The sequence below is a fragment of the Pan troglodytes genome, chromosome 6 (genome assembly GCF_028858775.2).
Source record: "Pan troglodytes isolate AG18354 chromosome 6, NHGRI_mPanTro3-v2.0_pri, whole genome shotgun sequence".
In the NCBI taxonomy this organism is placed as follows: Eukaryota; Metazoa; Chordata; class Mammalia; order Primates; family Hominidae; genus Pan; species Pan troglodytes.
In genome coordinates this window covers 165,380,813-165,401,918 of record NC_072404.2, presented here as the reverse complement: position 1 = coordinate 165,401,918, position 21,106 = coordinate 165,380,813, and the positions used below count along the sequence as shown (strand labels likewise).

General features: G+C 51.9%; 1 protein-coding gene across 18 annotated transcripts; it reads right to left on the bottom strand.

Moving 5' to 3' along the window:
* Window positions 1-5,180: 5,180 nt before the first annotated feature.
* REPIN1 (replication initiator 1) lies at window positions 5,181-10,998 on the bottom strand. Of its 18 annotated transcripts, none has more exons than XM_063815798.1 (4): window positions 10,910-10,998; window positions 9,352-9,549; window positions 8,336-8,460; window positions 5,181-7,992 (listed from the first exon to the last, which is right to left on the bottom strand). In XM_063815798.1, the coding sequence occupies exon 4, from the start codon at window positions 7,976-7,978 to the stop codon at window positions 6,275-6,277; it is 1,704 nt and encodes a 567-aa protein (XP_063671868.1). In that variant the 5' UTR covers window positions 7,979-7,992; window positions 8,336-8,460; window positions 9,352-9,549; window positions 10,910-10,998; the 3' UTR covers window positions 5,181-6,274. The 18 variants fall into 18 exon arrangements, with proteins under 18 accessions (XP_063671868.1, XP_063671871.1, XP_063671864.1 ...); XM_063815801.1 differs by having other exon boundaries at window positions 5,181-7,989; XM_063815794.1 differs by lacking the exon at window positions 10,910-10,998 and adding an exon at window positions 10,280-10,414.
* Between the last annotated feature and the right edge of the window lie 10,108 nt (window positions 10,999-21,106).

Genomic DNA, 21,106 nt, shown 5'->3' with positions numbered 1-21,106 from the left:
GGCCCTATCGGAGCAGCCCGCGGGGCGGCTCCTTTGTTCTCTGGAGCCAATAGCCGAGGGGGGAGGGCTGACCTCGCCCCCGGCGGGCGCGCAAGGCCCGGGCGCCGTGAACGCGCTAGCCGCCGGCCGCGGGGAGGAGACCTAGGGAGGTCGGGCCCCAGATGGCCGGCGGCGTCCTGGCACCCCTGCCAGGCCTGGACTCCGCCTGCGACCCCGTTGTAACGCCTGAACTCAGCGCACGTTCGCCGAGCGCCACAGCGCGCCGGACGCTGTTTCTCCCTGCTGGGGACCCATCAGGGCCCGGACAGAAACCCCGGCTGAGGCTGTGGCTGCCCTCAAGCCGCGATAGCCCCACTGTGGGGTGTGATAACTTTTAGGGTTCACTACGAGGGACCTTAGAAATCATTATACCCGACCCCTTCGTTTTCTGTTTCAGGGAGGTGGTCTCGCTCAGACCCCAGTGGCGCGATCATGGCTCAGTGCAACCTCGAACCCGTGGCTCAACCGAACCTCCCAACCTGCTAACTTTTTAAATATTTTGTAGAGACGGGGGTCTCGCCATGTTGCCCAGGCTGGTCTCGAACTCTTGAGCTTAAGTGACCCTGCTGCCTCGGCCTCCCAAAGTGCTGGGATTACAAACCCGCGCCCGGCCTAATCCCTTTGTTTTCTAGCTGAGGAACGGCTCTGAGGTTACGTTACTAGGTCGGGTTACTAGGTAGGGTTCCCCTGAGCGGAATCATCTCCGCCCAGTTGCCACCCCGGTCCAGACTGCCAGACCTTCAGGAAGGAGTATCTTCGCAACTCCCCACCCCATTGTAAGGAAATTCCTCACACTTCTCCCTCAAAGGGGGCGCAGCTGGGTCAACTCCCACTGGCAGGATGCTCTCCGGAGCTGCTAGAAGCTGCCTCTGGGGCATGAGGTAGATACAGACAGAAGCTGGGCCTCTGAGACTCTACAAACGGTTGCTGTTGGGCAGGCGGACCTTATTTTCTTCAGTCAACAGCTGATTAAACATTTGCCACAGGCCCGGCTGCGGTTTAGCCTCAGTAGCACAGCAGGAACTGGGGACTGAGATTCGATTTTGTCACTAACTTCATGTGTACTTTTTATAAAAGATACTTTTCTGTTTCTGGACTTTGACTTATTCGTCTATAAAATAGGGTTAATAATTTTCTAGTTGCCTGCATACCTTACTGAGTTTTTACCGTTAATTTGGTTATATTATCTATAGAAGGATTTGTAAAATACAAAACCATACACACCCTATAAAGAGGCCACACATCACTAGCTATCAACACTTTAGAGTCTCATTCTCCTGTTTATTTTTTTAAAGACGGGGTCTTGCTATGTTTCCCAGGTTAAAGTACAGTGGCTATTCACAGGCACAATCATAACGCGCTTCAGCCTCAAACTCCTGGCCTCAAGGGATCCTCCCACCTGAACTATACCTGAGACTACTGGCATGCACCACCACACCTAGCTTATTTTCTAGAAGAGTACCTAGAAGAGGTTCTACAAAGGCTTGTGGAATACATTCCTGTTGCTGAGACCAGTATTCTAGTTCCAGATTTGCCACTGGCTACAAGTGTTGAGACAGAGCAGGAACCTCTCTTAGGGGTCTGCCACCAGCCCCCCATTCAATGCACGAAAATAAAGAAACATTTGAGTCCCTTCAAGGGAAATTCCAGGCACCTAGCTAGCCCTGCAACCAGCAATTAGGGAAGTGAATGAATGACCTGCTAAGCAAGAAAGTAGTAATAGTTTAAACAATAGTACCCAAATAAGAGTCACAAAACGTTAGCTTCCTTATAGAAACTGAAGATGACATCTTGACATATGTCCTTGAGTTGTTTTTCAGAAATTAGGACCCCCACCGGTGGGGGTCACTTCCACTCTCTGGGCCTGTTTCCTCCTTACAGAGCAGACTTCCTCCAGATTGGCATCCCATGACCAAGGGTATTTCAGAGGTGGAAAGAATGGAGAACCTCTGGGATCCTATTTCCACTAAGAAAAAAAATACCAGGGGGAGAGGCTGCATATGTGTTTGCAAATACACAGGAAAAAAATGTTAGGAGAATACTCCTCAAACTTTTCTCAGTGTAAACAAAAAGGATTTTGGGAGTGGAATAGGGGAATGAAGGAGAACGTTCACATTATTATCTGAATTATTTATTTTTAAAGATAATTTAATGCTTTTGTAATTGTAGAAGAAAACAAAGAAAAACTGTGGATTCTTCAGAAGAGATGGGCAGCTCCTGCCAGCAGACCCCTACAACCCAGGCAGTCCTCCCCAGTGACTGCTGTGGTGATGAACCAGGCAGAGCAAGGGCTTGAGAACCACTGGGCCACCCACCAAGGGACTCAGGAAGGAACCAGGCACAATTTGACTCTGTTCCTGCTTTACCAGCCCCCTCAAGGCCACTTGTGTGACCTTTCCGTCCTTTGGACCTCTCTTTCCCATCCCCACAACAAGCAGTGGGCAGTGAAGCACTGAGGACACCCACACCCCGCTTTCCCCATATCCCAGACTATTTCCTTTAAACGGGACTTTTCAAAAGGTTAGGACCCCTGGTCAGATCCCCTCTCACCCTCATCCTTGTCCCTAACGGCTCCAATACTAACCTAGGTGCCAACCCAAGGACCCGCCCCTGCTCCCTGCCCATCATTTCCAGACATCCACCTACTCTTTCCTGGCCATCTCCCCTTCCCTGGAAACCCTGTGTTCCCACAAAGAGAAAAAATGTGACTGGGGCTTTCTTGAGACCACGCCCTCTGCTCCCAGGCTTTGACAGATAATTTGCCATCAATTACACAGGTTTTTAAGTGGCTCCATAACCCCATAAACCAATATGAAGCTTTGAAGCTGTTCTTTCCATCCTACACACTTTAAGCCCCACCCACACAGTTGGCATTTAATACTTAACCAAAAACAGCTGCACGCAGCGTTCATCCACTAAGCACACAGCGGTTGTCAAGAGCACAGGTTTCAAGAGTCAGACAGACTTGAATTTGAATCTGCCTCTGGTGATTACCAGTTATATGACTGTGGGCAAATGTTTTCATGTATAAAAGAAGACTACCTCCCACACAAGGACACATGAGATAATTTAGGTAAACTTCACCAGGTGCCACTCACGTCAACAAATTGTGGTTATTCTTATGTGCTCTGTGCTAAATGCTGGAGATATATGCAGAAATTGCTAACACAGGCAAGAAAAGAACTATTAATGCCTGGTAAAAAGAGGTACTCAAATTTGTATGAAACCACCAATTCAGGGACGCATACAGAGTGACTGCTCACAGAAATCTGGAGTCCTACAGCAGGCCGGCCAGGGACACTGTAGGACAGAATCAAATCAGCCCCCCTTTCCTGTCTAGCAACTGGCACCTGAAAAGTCTGACCTGACCTTGAGATGGAGCAGAGACCCTCTTTTTTTATTTTATTTTATTTTATTTTATTTTTTTTGAGACAGAGTTGTTGCCCAGGCTGGGGTGCCATGGTGCGATCTCGGCTCACTGCAACTTCTGCCTCCTGGGTTCAAGTGATTCTCCTGCCTCAGCCTGCCGAGTAGCTGGGATTACAGGCATGCACCACCATGCCCGGCTAATTTTGCATTTTTAGTAGAGACAGGGTTTCTCCATGTTGGTCAGGCTGGTCTCGAACTCCTAACCTCAGGTGATCCACCTGCCTCGGCCTCCCAAAGTGCTGGGATTACAGGCGTGAGCCACCACGCCCAGCCTCAGAGACCCCACTTAGGAGCCTGCTGGGTTCTGCCCATCACTTGAAAAGCATGAGAATAAAGAAAAATGTGAGTCCCTCCCAGGGAAATTCCAGGCACCTAGCTAGCTCTACAACCATTAATTGGGGAAATGAATGAATAACCCGCTAAGCAAGAAAATAATAATAGCTTAAACAATAGTCACTCAAGTAGTAGTCACAGAATGTTAGCTTCCTCATAGAAACTAAAGATAACATCTTTTTGTTTGTTTTGTTTTGTTTTTTGGGTTGTTTGTTTGTTTTGAGACAAGGTCTTACTCTGTTGCCCAGGCTGGAATGCAGTGGCACGATCTCAGCTCATTGCAACCTCCGCCTCCCAGGTTCAAGCAATTCTCCTGCTTCAGCCTCCCTAGTAGCTGGGACTACAGGGGCCCGCCACTACACCCAGCTAATTTTGTATTTTTAGTAGAGATGGGGTTTCACCATGTTGGCCAGGCTGGTCTTGAACTCCTGACCTCAGGTGATCCACCCACCTCGGCCTCCCAAAGTGCTGGGATTACAGGCATGAGCCACCATGCCCGGCCTAAAGATAACATCTTGACATATATCCTTGAGTTGTTTTTCAGGAGCCAGGACCCCCACCAATGTCACCACGTGACAATGCCAGCACGTAGACCTCAGACAGACTGGAACCAGAAAATGGATAAGGAAGTTCCAGAAATTCCTCAGCCCCTAACTCACTTTGAAACCTCCCCACCCCTGCCTTAAAAACCCTTGCTTAAAAGCCATCAGGGAGTTTGAGCCTTAGCTGCCCATTCTCCTCGCCTGGTGCTCTACAATAAACGCCTTACTTTCTCTGGCTGCAAATCTCACTGTCGGTGTTAGGCTTTGCAAACACTGGGCAAGTGGACCCAGGCTGGGTTTGACAACAACCTCAAAGAAGGCTGAAACCCTGGTGTGTGGAGTGTGGAAGCTGAGTGCTGTCTTAGTTGCAGGGAACAGCCTCCCCTCCCAAAGGCTCCTTCATCTGTCCAACCTCTGAAGGACTACTGGAGGCACAGTCCAAGTATAACCAAAGTCCGTTTAACACCCAGCACCCCTCAAAAGAGCTCATAGTGCTTGCTGGAGTTTCATAAAGGCCCAGGTGGTGAGAAAGATTAGGTGTTGCTGGGCCCATCTAGGAGGGCAAGTGACCAAGAACATAAATCTTGGGACCAAGCTGAGAGCATTCCACCCACCACAGTTCTCTGGAGCTTAGGCCCACCACCCAGAGAATTAGCCCAACTGCCTGGGTATGCTCAGGGAAGAACTGAGGCAGGGGGCCAGAGCTCAGCAAGCTGGGCACGTGGCCTGTGGCCAGAGCCCCACCCACAGCCCCCCGTCCTTCTAGGGAGGAGAGCATGCTGCTCTTCCTGACATGTCGCAGCTCCCCCGGAAAAAGTAACACTCCCCAGCCACCAGTTCTAAAACCAAATCTTTATTCTCTAGTTTGAAAAGGAGGGGTAAATGGTTGTTCTGTTTAGTTCCAGAGAACAGAACAAGGCCCAATAGGTAGAAATTATAGGAAAGCAGAATTCATTCATTATAAGGAAGGATTTCTAACAATTAGAATTTCTAACAATTAGAATCATCCAGGGCCCCAGGAGGTGCGGAAGTTCCTGTCACCTAAGTGCTCAAGCAGAGGCCAGGTGTCCATATGCTAGAAATGGAGAAAAGGAAACTCACCAGCAACTTCCCCTCAGCTGGCCCTCCACCACCAATGCGGCAGTCCTTGCCGTGACATGCTGAGCTCTGGAAGGAGCGAAGGAGGGGCTGCGGTGTTCAGACAAGAGCCTGGACACAGTGCTGCTGACAGCCAGGGGAGGCTCTCAGCGCTGGGAGGGGCGACAGATAAAGCGAGACAGACCAAGGAGTAAATGCCTTGGGGTCTGCTCTTTGGGAAGGAAGAGGATGAAAGTACTAACAGCAGATGGGTCTCTCCAAGTCTGGGTGCCTACGCAGGGGGCAGGTGGGAGGGGAAGGGAGAGGTAAGAGTGGCTTCGCTTCACCTCTTGCTGCTGGCAAAGGCCCAAGTGCTGTCTAACAAGGCCAGCAGGTTCTCCAAGCTGTATCTAGCCCAGAGCATTCATTTACAGGACTCTACCACGCCTGCTTCCAAAAATGATCTTAAGTAACTTACAGTAAAAGACAGGGGCATTAAGGCGTTAATACCAGAGGATGGAGGGTCTTCCTTTCCACTGGTGGCTCCTCTAGCCAGAGGGCTCTAAGGGGCGGATGCTATTGCTACTTTTCCAGGGCACAGGGCAGTCAGGACGGAGCCTTAGCACACACCAGCTGGAGGCCGGCGTCCCTGCGCTTGGAAGTGGGTTCCCTGGCCACCGGGGTTGACCTCTCTCGCTAGCAGGGCCCACCCAGCTCACTCCCCGCGTCTTCCATCCCCTCTAGGATTCCCATTGTCCCCTACTCCAGCACTAGGCAGGCACCCCCAGCCCACTGCGACTCCCACCACGAAGGACCCCAGCCCTCTCTCAGCCAACACGGCCCCGCCCACCGTCTCAGACATCGTGCTTCTTCTGGTGGGCCAGGAGTCTCTCCTCGTCGTCGAAGGTCTGGCCACAGATGGCACAGCAGAAGGCGCCGTCCCGGATGTGGCTCTTGCGGTGGGTGATGAGGTTGGACTTCTGGCTGAAGCTGCGGTCGCAGTCGGGACAGGCGTAGGGCCGCTCGCCCGTGTGGATGCGCCGGTGCGACACCAGGTTGGACTTCTGGCTGAAGGCTTTGCCGCAGTCGGGGCAGACGTAGGGCTTCTCGCCGGTGTGGATGCGCCGGTGCGCCGCCAGGTAGGGTTTGTGGCGGAAGGCCTTGCCGCAGTCGGGACACACGAAGGGCCGATCGGGGGCGTGGTCGCGCCGGTGCGCCGCCAGATGGCTGCCCTGGGAGAAGCGGCGGCCGCACTCCTCGCAGGCGAAGGGCCGCTCGCCGGAGTGCACGCGCGAGTGCGCCACCAGATGCGTCTTCTTGCCGAAGTTCTTCCCGCACTCGGCGCAGGTGAAGGGCCGCTCCCCGGTGTGCTGCCGCTGGTGGGCCCGCAGGAAGCGCTCCAGCCGGAAGCTCCTGCCGCAGTCGTCGCAGCTGTAGAGGGAGGGGGGCGCTTCGATCGGGTCCTGCGGGTGCTCTGGCGGGGCCCCTGGCGGCGGCTCCTGGGCCGGTTTCAGAGGTACCACCGGGGTGGGCTCGGCCGCGGACTCCTGGGGACCGGCTGGCAGCTGGGGGCTCCCCGGGCCGGGGGCGGCCTGGGCCGACCCCTCGGATCGCTTGTGAATCTTGCTGTGAGACAGCAGGTTGGGTTTGTGCCGGAAGCGGCGGCCGCACTCTTTGCACGGGTAGGGCTTCTCGCCGGTGTGGATGCGCCGGTGCGAAGTCAGATAGGGCTTATTGGTAAAGCGCTTCCCGCACTCGGGGCACTGGTGGGGCCGCTCGCCCGTGTGCACGCGGCGGTGAGCGATCAAGTTGGGCTTGTGCCGGAAGCGCTTGCCACAACAGGCACACTGGAAGGGGCGGTCGACGGCATCTCCACCGGGCCGGGGGGCGGTCACCGCGGGGCGGCCCCTGGGCCGGGGCCCCAGAGCCTTGGCTGCGGCCTCCTCCAGGGCCTCGGCTACGTGCACCCGCTTGTGGGCAACTAGCTGGTCCCACTGGGCAAAGCTCCGGCCACAGTTGCCGCATATGAAGGGCCGGGCCTCCGGGGCGGGAGGGTGGCACCGCCGCAGATGAGCTCGAAGCTGCTTTCGTCGCCAGAAGCGTCTCTCGCATTTGGGACAAGCGATGGGCCGCTTTGCAGCTGAATGGGCCCGCAGATGCAGAACCAGGGCCACCCAGCCTCGGAAGCTCTGCCCACAGAGGTGGCAGGCAAAGCCCAGGTCTGGGGTGGCAGCAGCATGGACCTGGCGGTGCAGTGCTAAGAAGGGGGCATGGCGAAAGCAACGGCCACACTCAGGGCAGGGCAAGGGCAGCCGGGCCTGGCACCGGCGGGTGTGAAGCCACAGAGCCACCCAGCCAGGGAAGTGCCTTCGACAGTGGGCACAGCGATGGGCCCTGCCTGGGGCTTGGGCACCAGACTGGGCCACTGACGTGCCTTGTTGCCTCAGCCCGCGGGACTCCTTCCCCAGGGTCTGGGGTGACTCCTGGGAGGGCCCAGAAAGGAGTCGGGCCTGGGCCGGGCCCATGGCCAGGGGGCCCCTGCAACGACGTTCCAGCATCGGTTCTTCCTCTGCTGAGGGTGGAAAAGCACAGTCACTCCAGAGACCAACTCACTCTGCCCCTGTTTCTCCCCTCCCAACCTCAGCCCCGGACAGGAGCTGCCATCTATGAACCCCTAGAGCCCTGGACATGGAGCTAGACTACTCTCCTGTTTCCTTGTGTGGTATGTATTATTTCAATCTTGGGTTTTTAGATAACATTTCAAGGATGTTTGTCTTACGTCTTTGTTGCCCTGGAAACTTCCAGAAGGGAGGGACTCTGATACTAGAATCCCCCTCATGGCAGCTACCCCAGTGTCAGACAGGGAGTAAATGCTCCAGTGCTGAATGCACAAACATTCCTGCCACAGGACTCACCAGAAAATGTGGCCACTGCTCCCTACAGTGCCTTATGCTGCCCTCTCCCTGTGTCTGCTGTTTCCTATGCCACATCCGAGCTGCACAGCAACTCTGAGAAGCTGGACAAACAGACACTGAGCTCCCTGTTTAACAGATGAAGCAATTGTGAGACATCAAAGATGACGAGACCTGCCCAAGGTGACACAGTAAGCCAACAGCAGAACCAAGACTAGGGAACAGGTCTTTAAACTCCCAGGCCAGTGTTCTTTCCTCTAAAACGCCTGGGTTTGCAAAGATCTCAGAGAAAAAGGTTTCTATAGCTTTTCATTCCTAGCCCCACAGGGGAGGCACTTTCAGCATCACTAACTGCAGTCTCTGTAGGAGGCTGGAGGACAAGTGAGAACAGCCCTTCTCGGGGAACAGGAGCAGAGCCCTGGGTGCTACTCCCGGCAGTCTAACGCCAGACCACCGCCTGCTCAGACTGTGCCCCCATTCTGCCCGCCTGCCCTCTTCCACCCACACAAATTAGGACATTGCAGGAAGGAATGCTCTCCCTGAATCCAAGGAACACCCACAGCCTGCTGCCCTCGGGGCCTGATCACCGGCTCTGCCTCCCTCGGGGTGCTGGAGATTACTGGGGCAATAGAAGGGGAGGGAAGATGAGACTGCAATCTCAGTCCCCTGCCCGGTCCTGCCCCAACCTCGCCAGGGGCTACCCCATGTTCAGCTCTTCCACAGCTCAGGGGAGCCCAGATTCCTGCACAGGAGCCTCCTCCGCGGAAGGAGGAAGGAAGCAGTTAGGCTCCTAAGGGCCCTTCTGTGCCTGCTCACAAGCTCCAGACACATCCTTCTAAATTCCCTAGAGCCCACTCTCTCTTCTCAGGGAACACAAAGGTCACTCATTCCCAGTGTCAGACTGTGCACAGGGAAGACCCCAGGATATGAGAAAGGGCCATTTCCTTCCGCCGGGATGGGGACGCCCGTGCACCCCTGTTGTGGCGTGGTTTGGGAGCACAGCAAAGGCCAGACTCTACCCTGGAGACTGCAGAGCTGGGGATGAGGCTTTTTCCAGCTCCTCTTGGGGATGTTCCTGGGGATACTTCCGCGGCTGCAGCGCCTGCTTCGGCCCACACTCCGGTAGCCCCCAGGTGTTAGAGAAAACTGCAGTAATAAAGACACCCCTATCCCCATGGCAGAGCTCAGACCTCTGACTGCAGAGAGGCCAGCCTTACCTGTGGGGAGGGAAGAGAAAACAGAAGTGAGGCTCTGAGCTCCTCTAGGGCAGTCAGCTTTGTGTCCTCACCAGCCACAACCCCTCCCCCCACAAAGCCACACGCACCAGCCATAAGCCCCACATCCTGCCTGGCAGAGTGACCTTAATGGACATTGGATTAATAAATGAATGTGCCCCTTCAACAAGGAAGCACACTGCTGTCTTTGGGGGTCACTTTCTTCCCTGGTAAGGTCACAGAACGAATTCTCCATTCTGTGGCCAGAGTCTGGGCTTTCCCTGATGGCCAAAGGCCGGCCTATGGCAGGAACTCTGGAATCCCTGCTGGCTCCCCTTCCCCCAGCCTCCTCCCGACAGGAATTCCAGGCCTATTTCCCATGGGGCTGCGCAGGGCCAGCTGGTGTGACCACGACTCCGTCAGAATCCCCTTCCGCATCGCGGCTGGCCGCGGGTGGCAGAAGCTCCACACCGCCCTTTTGTACTGATGCGTGTCCTCCGTCCACGCTCCCGGGCACACGGGTCCCGTTCTTGCGAGTGAGCCATTTCGGGTCCCACGCACGGCGCAGCTCGCGGAGCCTGTGCGCAGGTGCGCTCCCCCACCCCCGCAGATCCAGCAGCGTCCCCCCCCCGCGCACTCACACACGGTCGCGCACACTCACGGTCACGCGCCCCGCAGGTGGAGCGGCCCCCCGCGGGCCCGCGGTGGCCCCGCGCCCCTGCCCTGGCCGTACCTCTGCGGCGGGCTGTGCAGGGGCGCGGCGCCGGTCCATGGAGCCCGAAGGCCGGCCTCCGCGGCCCACTCTCGCTCCCCGCCCCGCCGCGGCGACAGCGGCAGGTTCGAGTTCACAACTGCCAGGCCCGTCCCCAACCTCCCCCCGCCGGGTTCCCAGCGCCACGTGACTACAGGAGCTGCCGAGGGTCAGTCGCCGGCTCCCGCGGCCGCGGCCTGGGGGCGGGGAGGGACTGCCGGGGCCGGGGCGCGGGCCCCACCCCCCCCCCCCCAGAGCGGGCCGGGTCACCCAAGCCACTGCCGCGCCAGGGCGGCAGGCCTCGGAGGGTCGGACTCCGTTGCCATGGCGACCACCAGCCCAGGTTTCTCTGGGACTGGCCGGAGCTCAAGTTTCCCGACCCTTTGTCCCTGCGGAGCACGCGCGTCCCCGGGCGACCGCGTGGCTGGCCTATGGTCACCGGGGTGTTCGGCCTTAGCTGGCTTATGAGAGGCTGGGAGCCCGTCGGGAGACTTCAAAGAGGGCTCCGGCAAGCCCCCGAAGCGTCGTTGCCCGGGCCTTTCTCAGGCCGCGCACCCCGGCCGCAGTGCGGACGCTTGCGGTCGCGGCGGTCCCGGGACGGCGGTGGCGCACCTGGAAGGCCCTAGCTTCCGATTTGTTCCAAAGTGGAGCACAAAAAGGCCCAATCCTGCGAACTTTGAAAAGGCCTCTCTTCACTCTTTTCTAGAAATTAAGAAAGAGCAGAAGTTGCTGGGCTTCCTCTGGCTGCGGGCCAAGCGTGGGGCGACGGCCGAGGTGGCCGTTGGCGCACGTGGGGCATTTCGCTTGGAAAGGCTCAGCAGCCTGTGTGGCGTCTGCGGTGGCAGGTGCGAGCCTGTGCCCATGACTCACCCACTAGCAGGTGGCCCTGGCTTTCCAAACTAAACACTTCCTGGGGTTTCCAGGGTAGTACAATTTCATGTACTTTCATGCTTTTCAACACAGGCAATTTTTGAATTGTATAATTAGTCGTAAAAATACTTTTTAAATCTATTGCATAAATAGGAAATAGGGGAACATAAAACTCAGTTTTACCTCGTAGAGTCAATTACATTTAATATTTTGGTATGTTGCCTCCGGTGTTTTCTCTATGTATATCCATGGCATGTCTGGCATAATTGGAATAATGCCTTGCAAAGATGTATTCTGCCTTCTTCACTTAACACGATCTTGTGAATTTTCTTCCATTTTATTAGATATTCTTTTAAACATGATTATTTATGGCTGTATAAAAGGAATATATTTTTTAAATGTTTTCTAAATTATCTTCCAGGAAAACGTATTAGTTTTCCCTGAGAAATGCCCATTTTCCATATACTTGACAACACAGACTTTAAAAAAAAAAATTTAGTTTGAAATGGTTATTTCTCATCTTTTGTACTTGCATTTCTTAGAGTACTAGTTAGCTGGATTGTTTTTTCACATGGTTATTTTTTGCCAGTTTTATTTTCTCTTGTGAATTTGTTTATGTCCATTTGCCCACTTTTCTATTTGCCCATTTTAAAAGTTGGGGAGTTGGTTTATTGTTTGGGGGGCACTCATAAAGTACAGGTATTAAAGACTTGTCATGTTTGTTGCAGACGTGTTTCCTCGTACTTGTTAACTTTTTTTTTTTTTTTTTGGAGACAGGGTTTCACTCTGTCGCCAGAGCTGGAGTGCAGTAGCACTATCATGGCTCACTGAAGCCAGGACTTCCTGAGCTCAAGCAATCTTCCCACCTCGGCCTCTGAGTAGCTGGGACTACAGGATCACATCACCACATCCAGCTAATTATTTTATTTTAATGTTTTTCTTCTGTAGAGATGGGGTCTCACTGTGTTGCCCAGGCTGGTCTCAAATGATCCTCCCGCCCCAGCCTCCCAAAGTGTTGGGATTACAGATGTGAACCACTGCATCCCGCCTACCTTTTCAGTTGTTGATGTGAGAAAGTTTTGCTTTAGTCTGTGTGCTGCTGAAGCGAGCATAAGAAAGTTTTGTTTTATTTTTATTTTATTATTTATTTATTTATTTATTTATTTTGAGATGGAGTCTGGCTTGTCTCCCAGGCTGGAGTGTAGAGGGAGATGTGATCTCGGTTCACTGCAAGCTCCGTCTCGTAGGTTCTCGCCATTCTCCTGCCTCAGCCTCCCGAGCAGCTGGGACTACAAGCGCCCGCCACCACGCCCAGCTATTTTTTTGTATTTTTAGTAGAGACGGGGTTTCACTGTGTTAGCCAGGATGGTCTCGATCCCCTGACCTCGTGATCTGCCCGCCTTGGCCTCCCAAAGTGCTGGGATTACAGGCATGAGCCACCGTGCCCGGCGAGAAAGTTTTGTTTTAATGTGCCAAAACTTAGCAGTCTTCCTTTATGGTTTCTGCCTTTAGAGTTATGTTTAGAGAGGCTACCCGCAACCTAAAACTACATTGAATATCTGCAGTTTTATCACAGAAAATAAGTTTTGGTAGCTGGTAGTTTAAGTACTTCCCCTACACAAAGATTCTGGGTTTTTTTATTCTTCATAACTTCTTGGCTAGAATCACTTCATTTATTCTTCCAAACTGACATGGAGCCGGCACCCCTCTTACAGGCCTGCAGGAAGTGGGGAGGGGGCAAGCATGGAAATAAAGGAAAATCTTGAATTCCTTCAAGGGAAATTCCAGGCACCCAGCTAGCAACCTAATAAACAAGAAGGTAACTGTAGCTTAAAACAAGGAAGTTACAGTCACAAAATGTTTGGTTCCCTATAGAAACTAAAGATAACATCTTAATATATGTCCCTGAGTTGCTCTTCAGAAACCTGGGCCCCCCTCCCAAGTGGATGCCCTGGCCTGCAGACCTCAGACAAGAGGGAGCTGAGGACTGAGCTCTGCTGTTCTTTGTTCTAAATTTCTTCCTGAGGATCCTGATGGAAGTTGGACCAGACCTGAACGTTCCTTTCTGCTAACCCCAAGGTTTTAGACAAAGCTTTGCTTCCTTAACTTATCACAAATCAGAGTCTTTGAATTCGTGTATGACCTTTAAGGCTCCTCCTTCAAAATACCCTGCCCTTTGAGGCCAAACCAGTGCATAACCTCCATGTATCAATTCACGATTTTGCCCATAACTTCTCCTTTCCTGAAATTTACCCCTGCTTTTAAAAACACTTGCTTGTGGCCGGGCCCAGTGGCTCATGCTTGTAATCCCAGCACTTTGGGAGGCCGAGGCGGGCGGATCACAAAGTCAGGAGTTCAAGACCAGCCTGGCCAACACAGTGAAACCTCGTCTCTACTAAAAATACAAAAATTAGCTGGACGTGGTGGCAGGAGCCTGTAATCCCAGCTACTCGGGAGGCTGAGGCAGGAGAATCACTTGAACCCAGGAGGCGGAGGTTGCAGTGAGCCAAGATCATGCCACTGTACTCAAGTCTGGGCGGCAGAGCTAGACTCCGACTGGGGGAAAAAAAAACCTTGCTTGTAAGCCATCGAAGAGGTGGTATCTTAAGTATGACCCACTTCTCCTCGCTTGGTGCCCTGCAAATAAATGTGCTCCTTTCTCCGGATGCAAAACCTCAGTGTTGGTGTTTCCTCTTACTGCACCGGGCAAGTAGACCCCAGTTCAGTTTTGTAACAAAATGAACTTTAGAATTTCTTGTCAATGTTTTAAAAACGTGATTGTCTTTAAGATTCATGTCTCTCCACTCCATTCATTCAGGTCTTATTTTACCTGTCCCAGTCAAGTTGACTAATCTGTACATTAACTACTTAACTTTTATACTTTTTTTTTTTTTTTGAGACAGTGTCTAGCTCTGTCACCCAGGTTGGAGTGCAATGGTGCAATATCAGCTCAGTGCAACCTCCGCCTCCCAGGTTCAAGTGATTCTCCTGTCTCAGCCTCCCTAGTAGCTGGGATTACAGGCACGCACCACTACACCTGGCTAATTTTTGTATTTTTAGTAGAGATGGGGTTTTGCCATGTTGGCCAGGCTAGTCTTGAACTCCTGAACTCCTGACCTCAGGTGATCGGCCCACCTTGGCCTCCCAAAGTGCTGGGATTACAGGTGTGAGCCACCGCACCCAGCCCAACTTTTATACTTTATAAAATAAAATTCACAAATATGAAAAAAGTCTTTGTCATATCATATAGTTCGGGGGTTCTGAAAATATGGTTATAGCATATTGTGGAATACAGGCCAAGTTTAGTAGTTACGGAAGAATGAATTTTTCTACCAACAGTACAATAAGAAGATGCTCCAGTTTTTACCTAAATACTTAGTAATTTATTAGTTAACATTTTGGGAGGCTTTAGTTTGTGTCAGGCATGGTGATAAACTCCTCACATACATATCTCATTTAATCCACTCAACAACCCTATGCAATACTCTTCTGGTCCTTATTTTACAAATGTAACAACCGAGACTCTGAAATATTCAGGAACTTACTCAAGGCCACTCAGCGGGATAGTGGCTGATTTGAACCCAAGCAGTGCCCCTCTGTCCTCAATGTTAACCACTAAAGTTGCATGTGTGCTGGCCTGGGCACAGAGTAAGCGTGGGATCCCCCAGGGTTAACGAGTGAGTTTGGACATCTAATGCTTCTCCATTCCTAAAATTCCACTTGATCCCTACGTTCCTGCAAGAGCCTGCGAAGCAGAATTCCTTCATAGACTCACAAAGTATCTTCTCCTTGTCTGTAATCCGTCTTTCATAGCAGAAAGGTTCTTCATTAAACAAGGCCCTAACCTTCTTTCTCTCTCCCCAGCCTCCATTAGAGGAAATGTCTCTTCTCCCAGTCAGGAGTTAACCACCTGCTGTAACTTCCTCTTTAGCATCGCCAGAGGAAACTAAGTATGACTGTGCCTTCACTCTGCAGAAAGAAAATGAGTGGCAAAGGAGTTGCGAAGGGATTCCTGAGCCTTTATGCCAGCTGGAAGCTTAAGGCCTTGGTATTTGAGACTTCACCCTTCAAAATGTCTCAGACCCAGCAACCAGCCAAATGGCCCAATGGCCTAGCCCAGTGGAGACGGTCTCAGCTTTTGACAAGCTAGCCGGAGAAAGGGCTGGACAGGAAGGGGCCCACTGGACAGCGAATATTGATAGGGCCCCTGGGAGGATCAATTTTCCCCTCCAACAGTGCCTGGCTCCCATTATCAGATTAGATGCAAAGTGGGCTGGCATGCCAGGGGGTGACAGGAACAGTGTCTCCAGAAATCCTCTATGAAGACACCCAAGTATTGTTCAGAAGCGGCCCTGTATCTGGAAGATGGAAAACTGCACCCACTTCTTGCAGACATACAGTTCCAGCTCCCCCCACAGGACTTGCTCATACATCCAACAAATATTTAATCAGTGCCCACCATCTGCCACTGTGCCAGGTGCCCGGCCTCATCATGAGTCAGGCAGAGGTGGTCTGTGCAGTTTTCCCACAATGTGAGAGGGTGCTGAGAAGACTTTTAACGCTTATTTAACTACGGAAATAACTCTTGGTTTGGTACCTACTACAAAATAAAACCAAGTGCTTGTTGATAATTTCTGGATGGATGACTGTGGAAAGCTGGAGGAGACTGAGGATCAATTTGCTCTAATGAACCTTCCCTTGACTATCATCACCGTTACCTCCTGCCGCATCCCTACGGCAAATATGCAAGACTCTCACGCAGCTAATTTCCAGGGGTTTGCAGTCTGGGGAGGAAGCAGAAAGCACATCCCTCACTGACCCTGAGGAGGGGCAAATCGCTGGTAGCAGTCACAGGTACGTGCTGTACACACTTCCCATCCTTTGAGCCTTCCCAGCTGGAGGGCACCAAGAGAACGCAGTTGGGGAGGCCCCGAAAGATGAAGGGTTGTTGAGCTTGAAGGCAGTGAAAAAGTAAATGGAAGAAAGCTCTCTGCCCTCCACTTGCCTAAATGCGGGATATAGATTTAGAAGGATAAAAGGGGTCTGCTCCCTCTCTCGACCAGGGAAAAGTTAACCACTGAAGACAACTTTAGACTCTCATGGGCCTGGAGCTGGAACCAGAGGAATGGACATGAAGGCGCTTTACTAACTCTATTTATCTGCCAGTTACTTACCTTTCTACAAGTTCTCCCCTTAGACACTCAAAGTTCTTTTCCTTTGTCCTGTCGCTTCCCTAAAACTTGGCTTTTCTTTGTTGAAGATGCCATACAAGCTGGAATTCAAAGCTACCACTTTGAGAACTACTCAATTCCTGCGTGTCTCCCAGGCAGATGTGAAATATACATGTTAATAAACTTCCACTGGTTTTTCTCTTGTTAATCTGTCTTTTGTAACAGGAGTCCGTTCCAACCACAAATCTAGGGGGGCTGAGGAAAAACCCCTACAGTGGCACACACTGAAGAAGGCCCCCTCACTTTCCAAGGTTTCCCATCTCAGGTGGAAGGAGGCCTGCTAAGTCATGTGGAAATTATTCAGGAAAAGATCAAAGTGCTTCTACTTCTGCAGTTCTAAAAATATCTTTAAGTGCATGAAAACATGTATAATGCACGACAGGGACGCACGCTGTAAGAGTAGCCCTGGGCTGAGATCAAATGTCAGTCCCCAAATTCCACCACACAAGATGCTTTCCTGCCGCATATCTAGTTCCCAGAGTCTATTGCTAAAAGAAAAAGAATCCAGCTGGTAAAATGAGTATCAGGTAGATGGCTCAGATTTCCTGCAGAGGAAACTGGTACATGCGTGTGCCCCATAACGGTGAGGCCTGCTTCCCACCCTTATCCCCCACCCCTGCACCATAGTCTCCCTCACCGGGACTCTGCAGCAGTGGCCAGCCACTCCTCCTGCCTCCGCTCTGGCCCCATAAAGTCCTGTCTCCACTTAACCAGCTTGGCCCTTTAAACATGAATCAGATCAAGCAGCTCCCTTGCTAGGGAACTCCGAAGCCTCCTGCTAACATTTGGACTGACATCCAACCCGCGGCCATGGCCTGCAGGGTTCCTGCAGACCTCCATGCGCCCGCCAGACACTGCCCCAGCAGCCGCCACTCATTTCCACCTTAGGGCCTTTGGAGTTGCCTAGACGATCCTCCTCCAGGTCCGCATGGACTTCCATTCTTCACTGTATTCAGATTTTGGCTGAAGTCTCCTCGCCTCAAAACACGCTTCCCAACAAACCCCTCTAAAATAGCTTCACACCTAGATGAGATTCCTAGGACTGCTCTAACAAATGACCACCAGCTCGGCCTGAAATAACTGGCATTTATTATCTTACACAGCTGGAAGTCAGAAGCCCAGAATGTTTCACTGGGCCAAAGTCAAGGTGTCGGCAGGGCGCCACTCCCTCCAAAGTCTCTAGGGGAGAATCCTTCCTTGCCTTTTCTGGCTGGAAGAGCTGTTCCCAGGCATTCTTGGGCTCGAGGCCCCTCCCTCTGTCTCCCAAGCCCTCAGCGCAGCATCTTGCTACACTTGTCACTTTGCCGGCCTGTGCTGCAGCTGAATCTCCCCCTGTACCCCCGCCAACACAAAGACACATGTAATTACCCAGATAGCCAGGAGAATTGTAAAAGCAAATACAAATCAAAAAGAATAAAAATAAGTTTTCTTTCTCCCTGGTGAAAAAAGGCAGAGATGCTCCTCACCAACACCCCCTTTTCTCAGCACATTTGCATTAGAAAGCTTGTGATTGTGAATTTTCCTCTGCCCATGTGAGATATATGCAAATCTTTTATTTTATTTTATTTTATATTTTTATTATTTTTTAGAGGCAGAGTCTTACTCTGTCACCCATACTGGAGTACAGTGATGCTCACTGCAGCCTCAAACTCCTGGGTTCAAGTGGTTCTTCTGCTTCAGCCTCCCGAGTGGCTGGGACTACAAGCATGCACCACCACACCTGCCTAATTTTTAAAAAAATTTTTGTAGACACAAGGTCTCGTTATGTTGCCTAGGATGGTCTCAAACTCCTGGCTTCAAGTGATCCTCCTGCCTTGACCTCCCAAAGTGCTGGGATTATAGGCGTGAGCCACCACACTGGGCAGAGATTACATAAATATTTTTAAAAGCGAAGAAAAAACCATTTGGCAGCTTTACAACTCAGAACTGTTTTTCTCCAAGGACCTGAGAGCTAGCTCTTTGAAATGCAAACATCAATAATCCCAGTACTTTGAGAGGCTGAGATGGGAGGATTGCTTAAAGCCAGGAGGTCAAGACCAGCCTGGGCAACACAGTGAGACTTCGTCTCTACAAAAAATAAAAATAAAAAAAGTAACCAGGCATGGTGGTGCACCCCTATAATCCCAGCTACTCAGGAGACTTAGGTGGGAGGATCGCTTAAGCCCAGGAGTTTGAGGTTACAGAGAGCCATAACTATGTCACTACACTCTAGCCTAAGCAACAGAATATGACCCTGTCTCTGAAATGTATACATACACATATATGTGTATGTGTGTGTGTATGTATATGAAATGTAAACATCAAGGAAGACAGTGTCCCTATCTCCCAGTCTCCATGGGAGGGAGAGGGTTAGTCTCCTAACTTTGGCTCTAAATTGTAATCTTATACTCTATCATAAGATATGAGTTTATTTTTCCTTTGGATAAAGGCAATTAGCAAACACAAGTGGTTATCCCAATTACCAAGTGAATTTAGAATGAACTAAGTGTGACAAATGGCATTGTCCAGTCTGCTCACTGAGGGTGAGTCACTTATTTGTGTGTGTGTGTGGTGTTTGTGTGTGTGGTGGGCTGTGTGTGTGTGTGGTGTTTGTGTGTAGTGGGTTGTGTGTGTGTGGAGTGTGTGTGGTGGGTTGTGTGTTTGTGTATGTGTGTGGTGGGTTGTGAGTGTGGTGTTTGTGTGTGTGATGGATTGTGTGTGGTGTTTGTGTGTGTGGTGGATTGTGTGTGGTGTGTGTGTGTGATGGGTTGTGTGTGTGTGGTGGGTTGTGTGTGTGTGGTGGATTCTGTGTGTTCGTGGTGAGTTTGTGTGTGGTGGGTTGTGTGTATGTGGTGGGTTGTGAGTATGGTGGGTTGTGTGTGTGATGGGTTGTGTGTATGTGATGGGTTGTGTGTGGTGGATTGTGTGTGTGTGGTGGGTTGTGTGTGTGGTGGATTTTGTGTGTGTGTGGTGGGTTGTGTGTGTGGTGGGTTGTGTGTGTGTGGTGTGTGTGTATGGTGGATTGTGTGTGTGTGGTGGGTTGTGTGTGTGGTATGTGTGTATGGTGGATTGTGTGTGTGTGTGTGGTGGGTTGTGTGTGTGATGGATTGCATGTGTGTGGTGGATTGTGTGTGTGTGGTGGATTGTGTGGTGGGTTGTGTGTGTGTGGTGGATTGTGTGTGTGTGGTGGGTTGTGTGTGTGTGGTGGATTTTGTGTGTGTGTGGTGGGTTGTGTGTGTGGTGGATTTTGTGTGTGTGTGGTGTGTGTGTATGGTGGGTTGTGTGCGTGGTGGATTGTGTGTGTGTAGTGGATTTTGTGTGTGTGTGTAGTGGATTCTGTGTGTGTGGTGGGTTTGTATGTGGTGGGGTGTGTGTGTGTGGTATGTGTGCATGGTGGATTGTGTGTGTGGTGTGTGTGTGGTGGGTTGTGTGTGTGTGGTGGATTGTGTGTGTGGTGGGTTGTGTGTGTGTTTGGTGGATTGTGTGTGTGTGGTGGGTTGTGTGTGTGGAGGGTTGTGTGTGTGGTGGATTGTGTGTGTTTGGTGCATTTTGTGTGTGTGGTGGGTTTGTGTGTGGTGGGGTGTGTGTGTGGTATGTGTGTATGGTGGATTGTGTGTGTGGTGGGTTGTGTGTGTGTGGTGTGTGTGGTGGGCTGTGTGTGTGTGGTGGGTTGTGTGTGTGGTGTGTGTGGTGGGTTGTGTGTGTGTGTGGTGGGTGTGTGGTGGATTGTGTGTGTGTGGTGGATTGTGTGTGTGGTGGGTTGTGTGTGTGGTGGGTTGTGTGTGTGTGGTGGGTTGTGTGTGTGTGTGGTGTGTGTGTGGCGGGTTGTGTGTGTGTGGTGGGTTGTGTGTGTGGTGAGTTGTGTGTGTGGTGGGTTGTGTGTATGTGGTGGATTGTGTGTGTATGGTGGATTGTGTGTGTGTGGTGGGTTGTGTGTGTGGTGGGGTGTGTGTGTGGTGTGTGTGGTGTGTGTGGCGGGTTGTGTGTGTGTGGCAGATTGTGTGTGTGTGTGGTGGGCTGTGTGTGTGGTGGATTGCATGTGTGTGTGGTGGGTTGCGTGTGTGTGTGGTGGGCTTTGTGTGTGTTGTGTGTGTGGTGGATTGTGTGTGGTGGGTTGCGTGTGTGTGTGGTGGGTTTTGTGTGTGGTGGGTTGTGTGTGTGTGGTGGGTTGTGTGTGTGTGGTGGGTTGCGTGTGTGTGGTGGGTTGTGTGTGTGTGGCGGGTTGCGTGTGTGTGTGGTGGGCTGTGTGTGTGTTGTGTGTGTGGTGGATTGTGTGTGTGTGGTGGGTTGCGTGTGTGTGGTGTGTTGCGTGTGTGTGTGGTGGGTTGTGTGTGTGTGATGGGTTGTGTGTGTGTGGTGGGTTGTGTGTGTGTGGTGGGTTGCGTGTGTGTGTGGTGGGTTGTGTGTGTGTGATGGGTTGTGTGTGGTGGGTTGTGTGTGTGTGGTGGGTTGTGTGTGTGTGGTGGGTTGTGTGTGTGTGTGGTGGGTTGCGTGTGTGTGTGTGGTGGGTTGTGTGTGTGTGGCGGGTTGCGTGTGTGTGTGGTGGGCTGTGTGTGTGTTGTGTGTGTGGTGGATTGTGTGTGTGTGGTGGGTTGCGTGTGTGTGGTGGGTTGTGTGTGTGTGGTGGGTTGCATGTGTGTGGTGGGTTGTGTGTGTGTGGTGGGTTGTGTGTGTGTGGTGGGTTGTGTGTGTGTGTGGTGGGTTGCGTGTGTGTGTGTGGTGGGTGGCT

Excerpts from the sequence above, each read along its gene's own strand:
- REPIN1 (XM_016958398.4), bottom strand. The coding sequence starts at position 9,508 with ATGGGGATAGGGGTGTCTTTATTACTGCAGTTTTCTCTAACACCTGGG. Across the intron at positions 7,993-9,351 it reads CCAGCTCTGCAGTCTCCAGG|CAGAGGAAGAACCGATGCTG; the intron begins GTAGAGTCTGGC and ends TTCCACCCTCAG.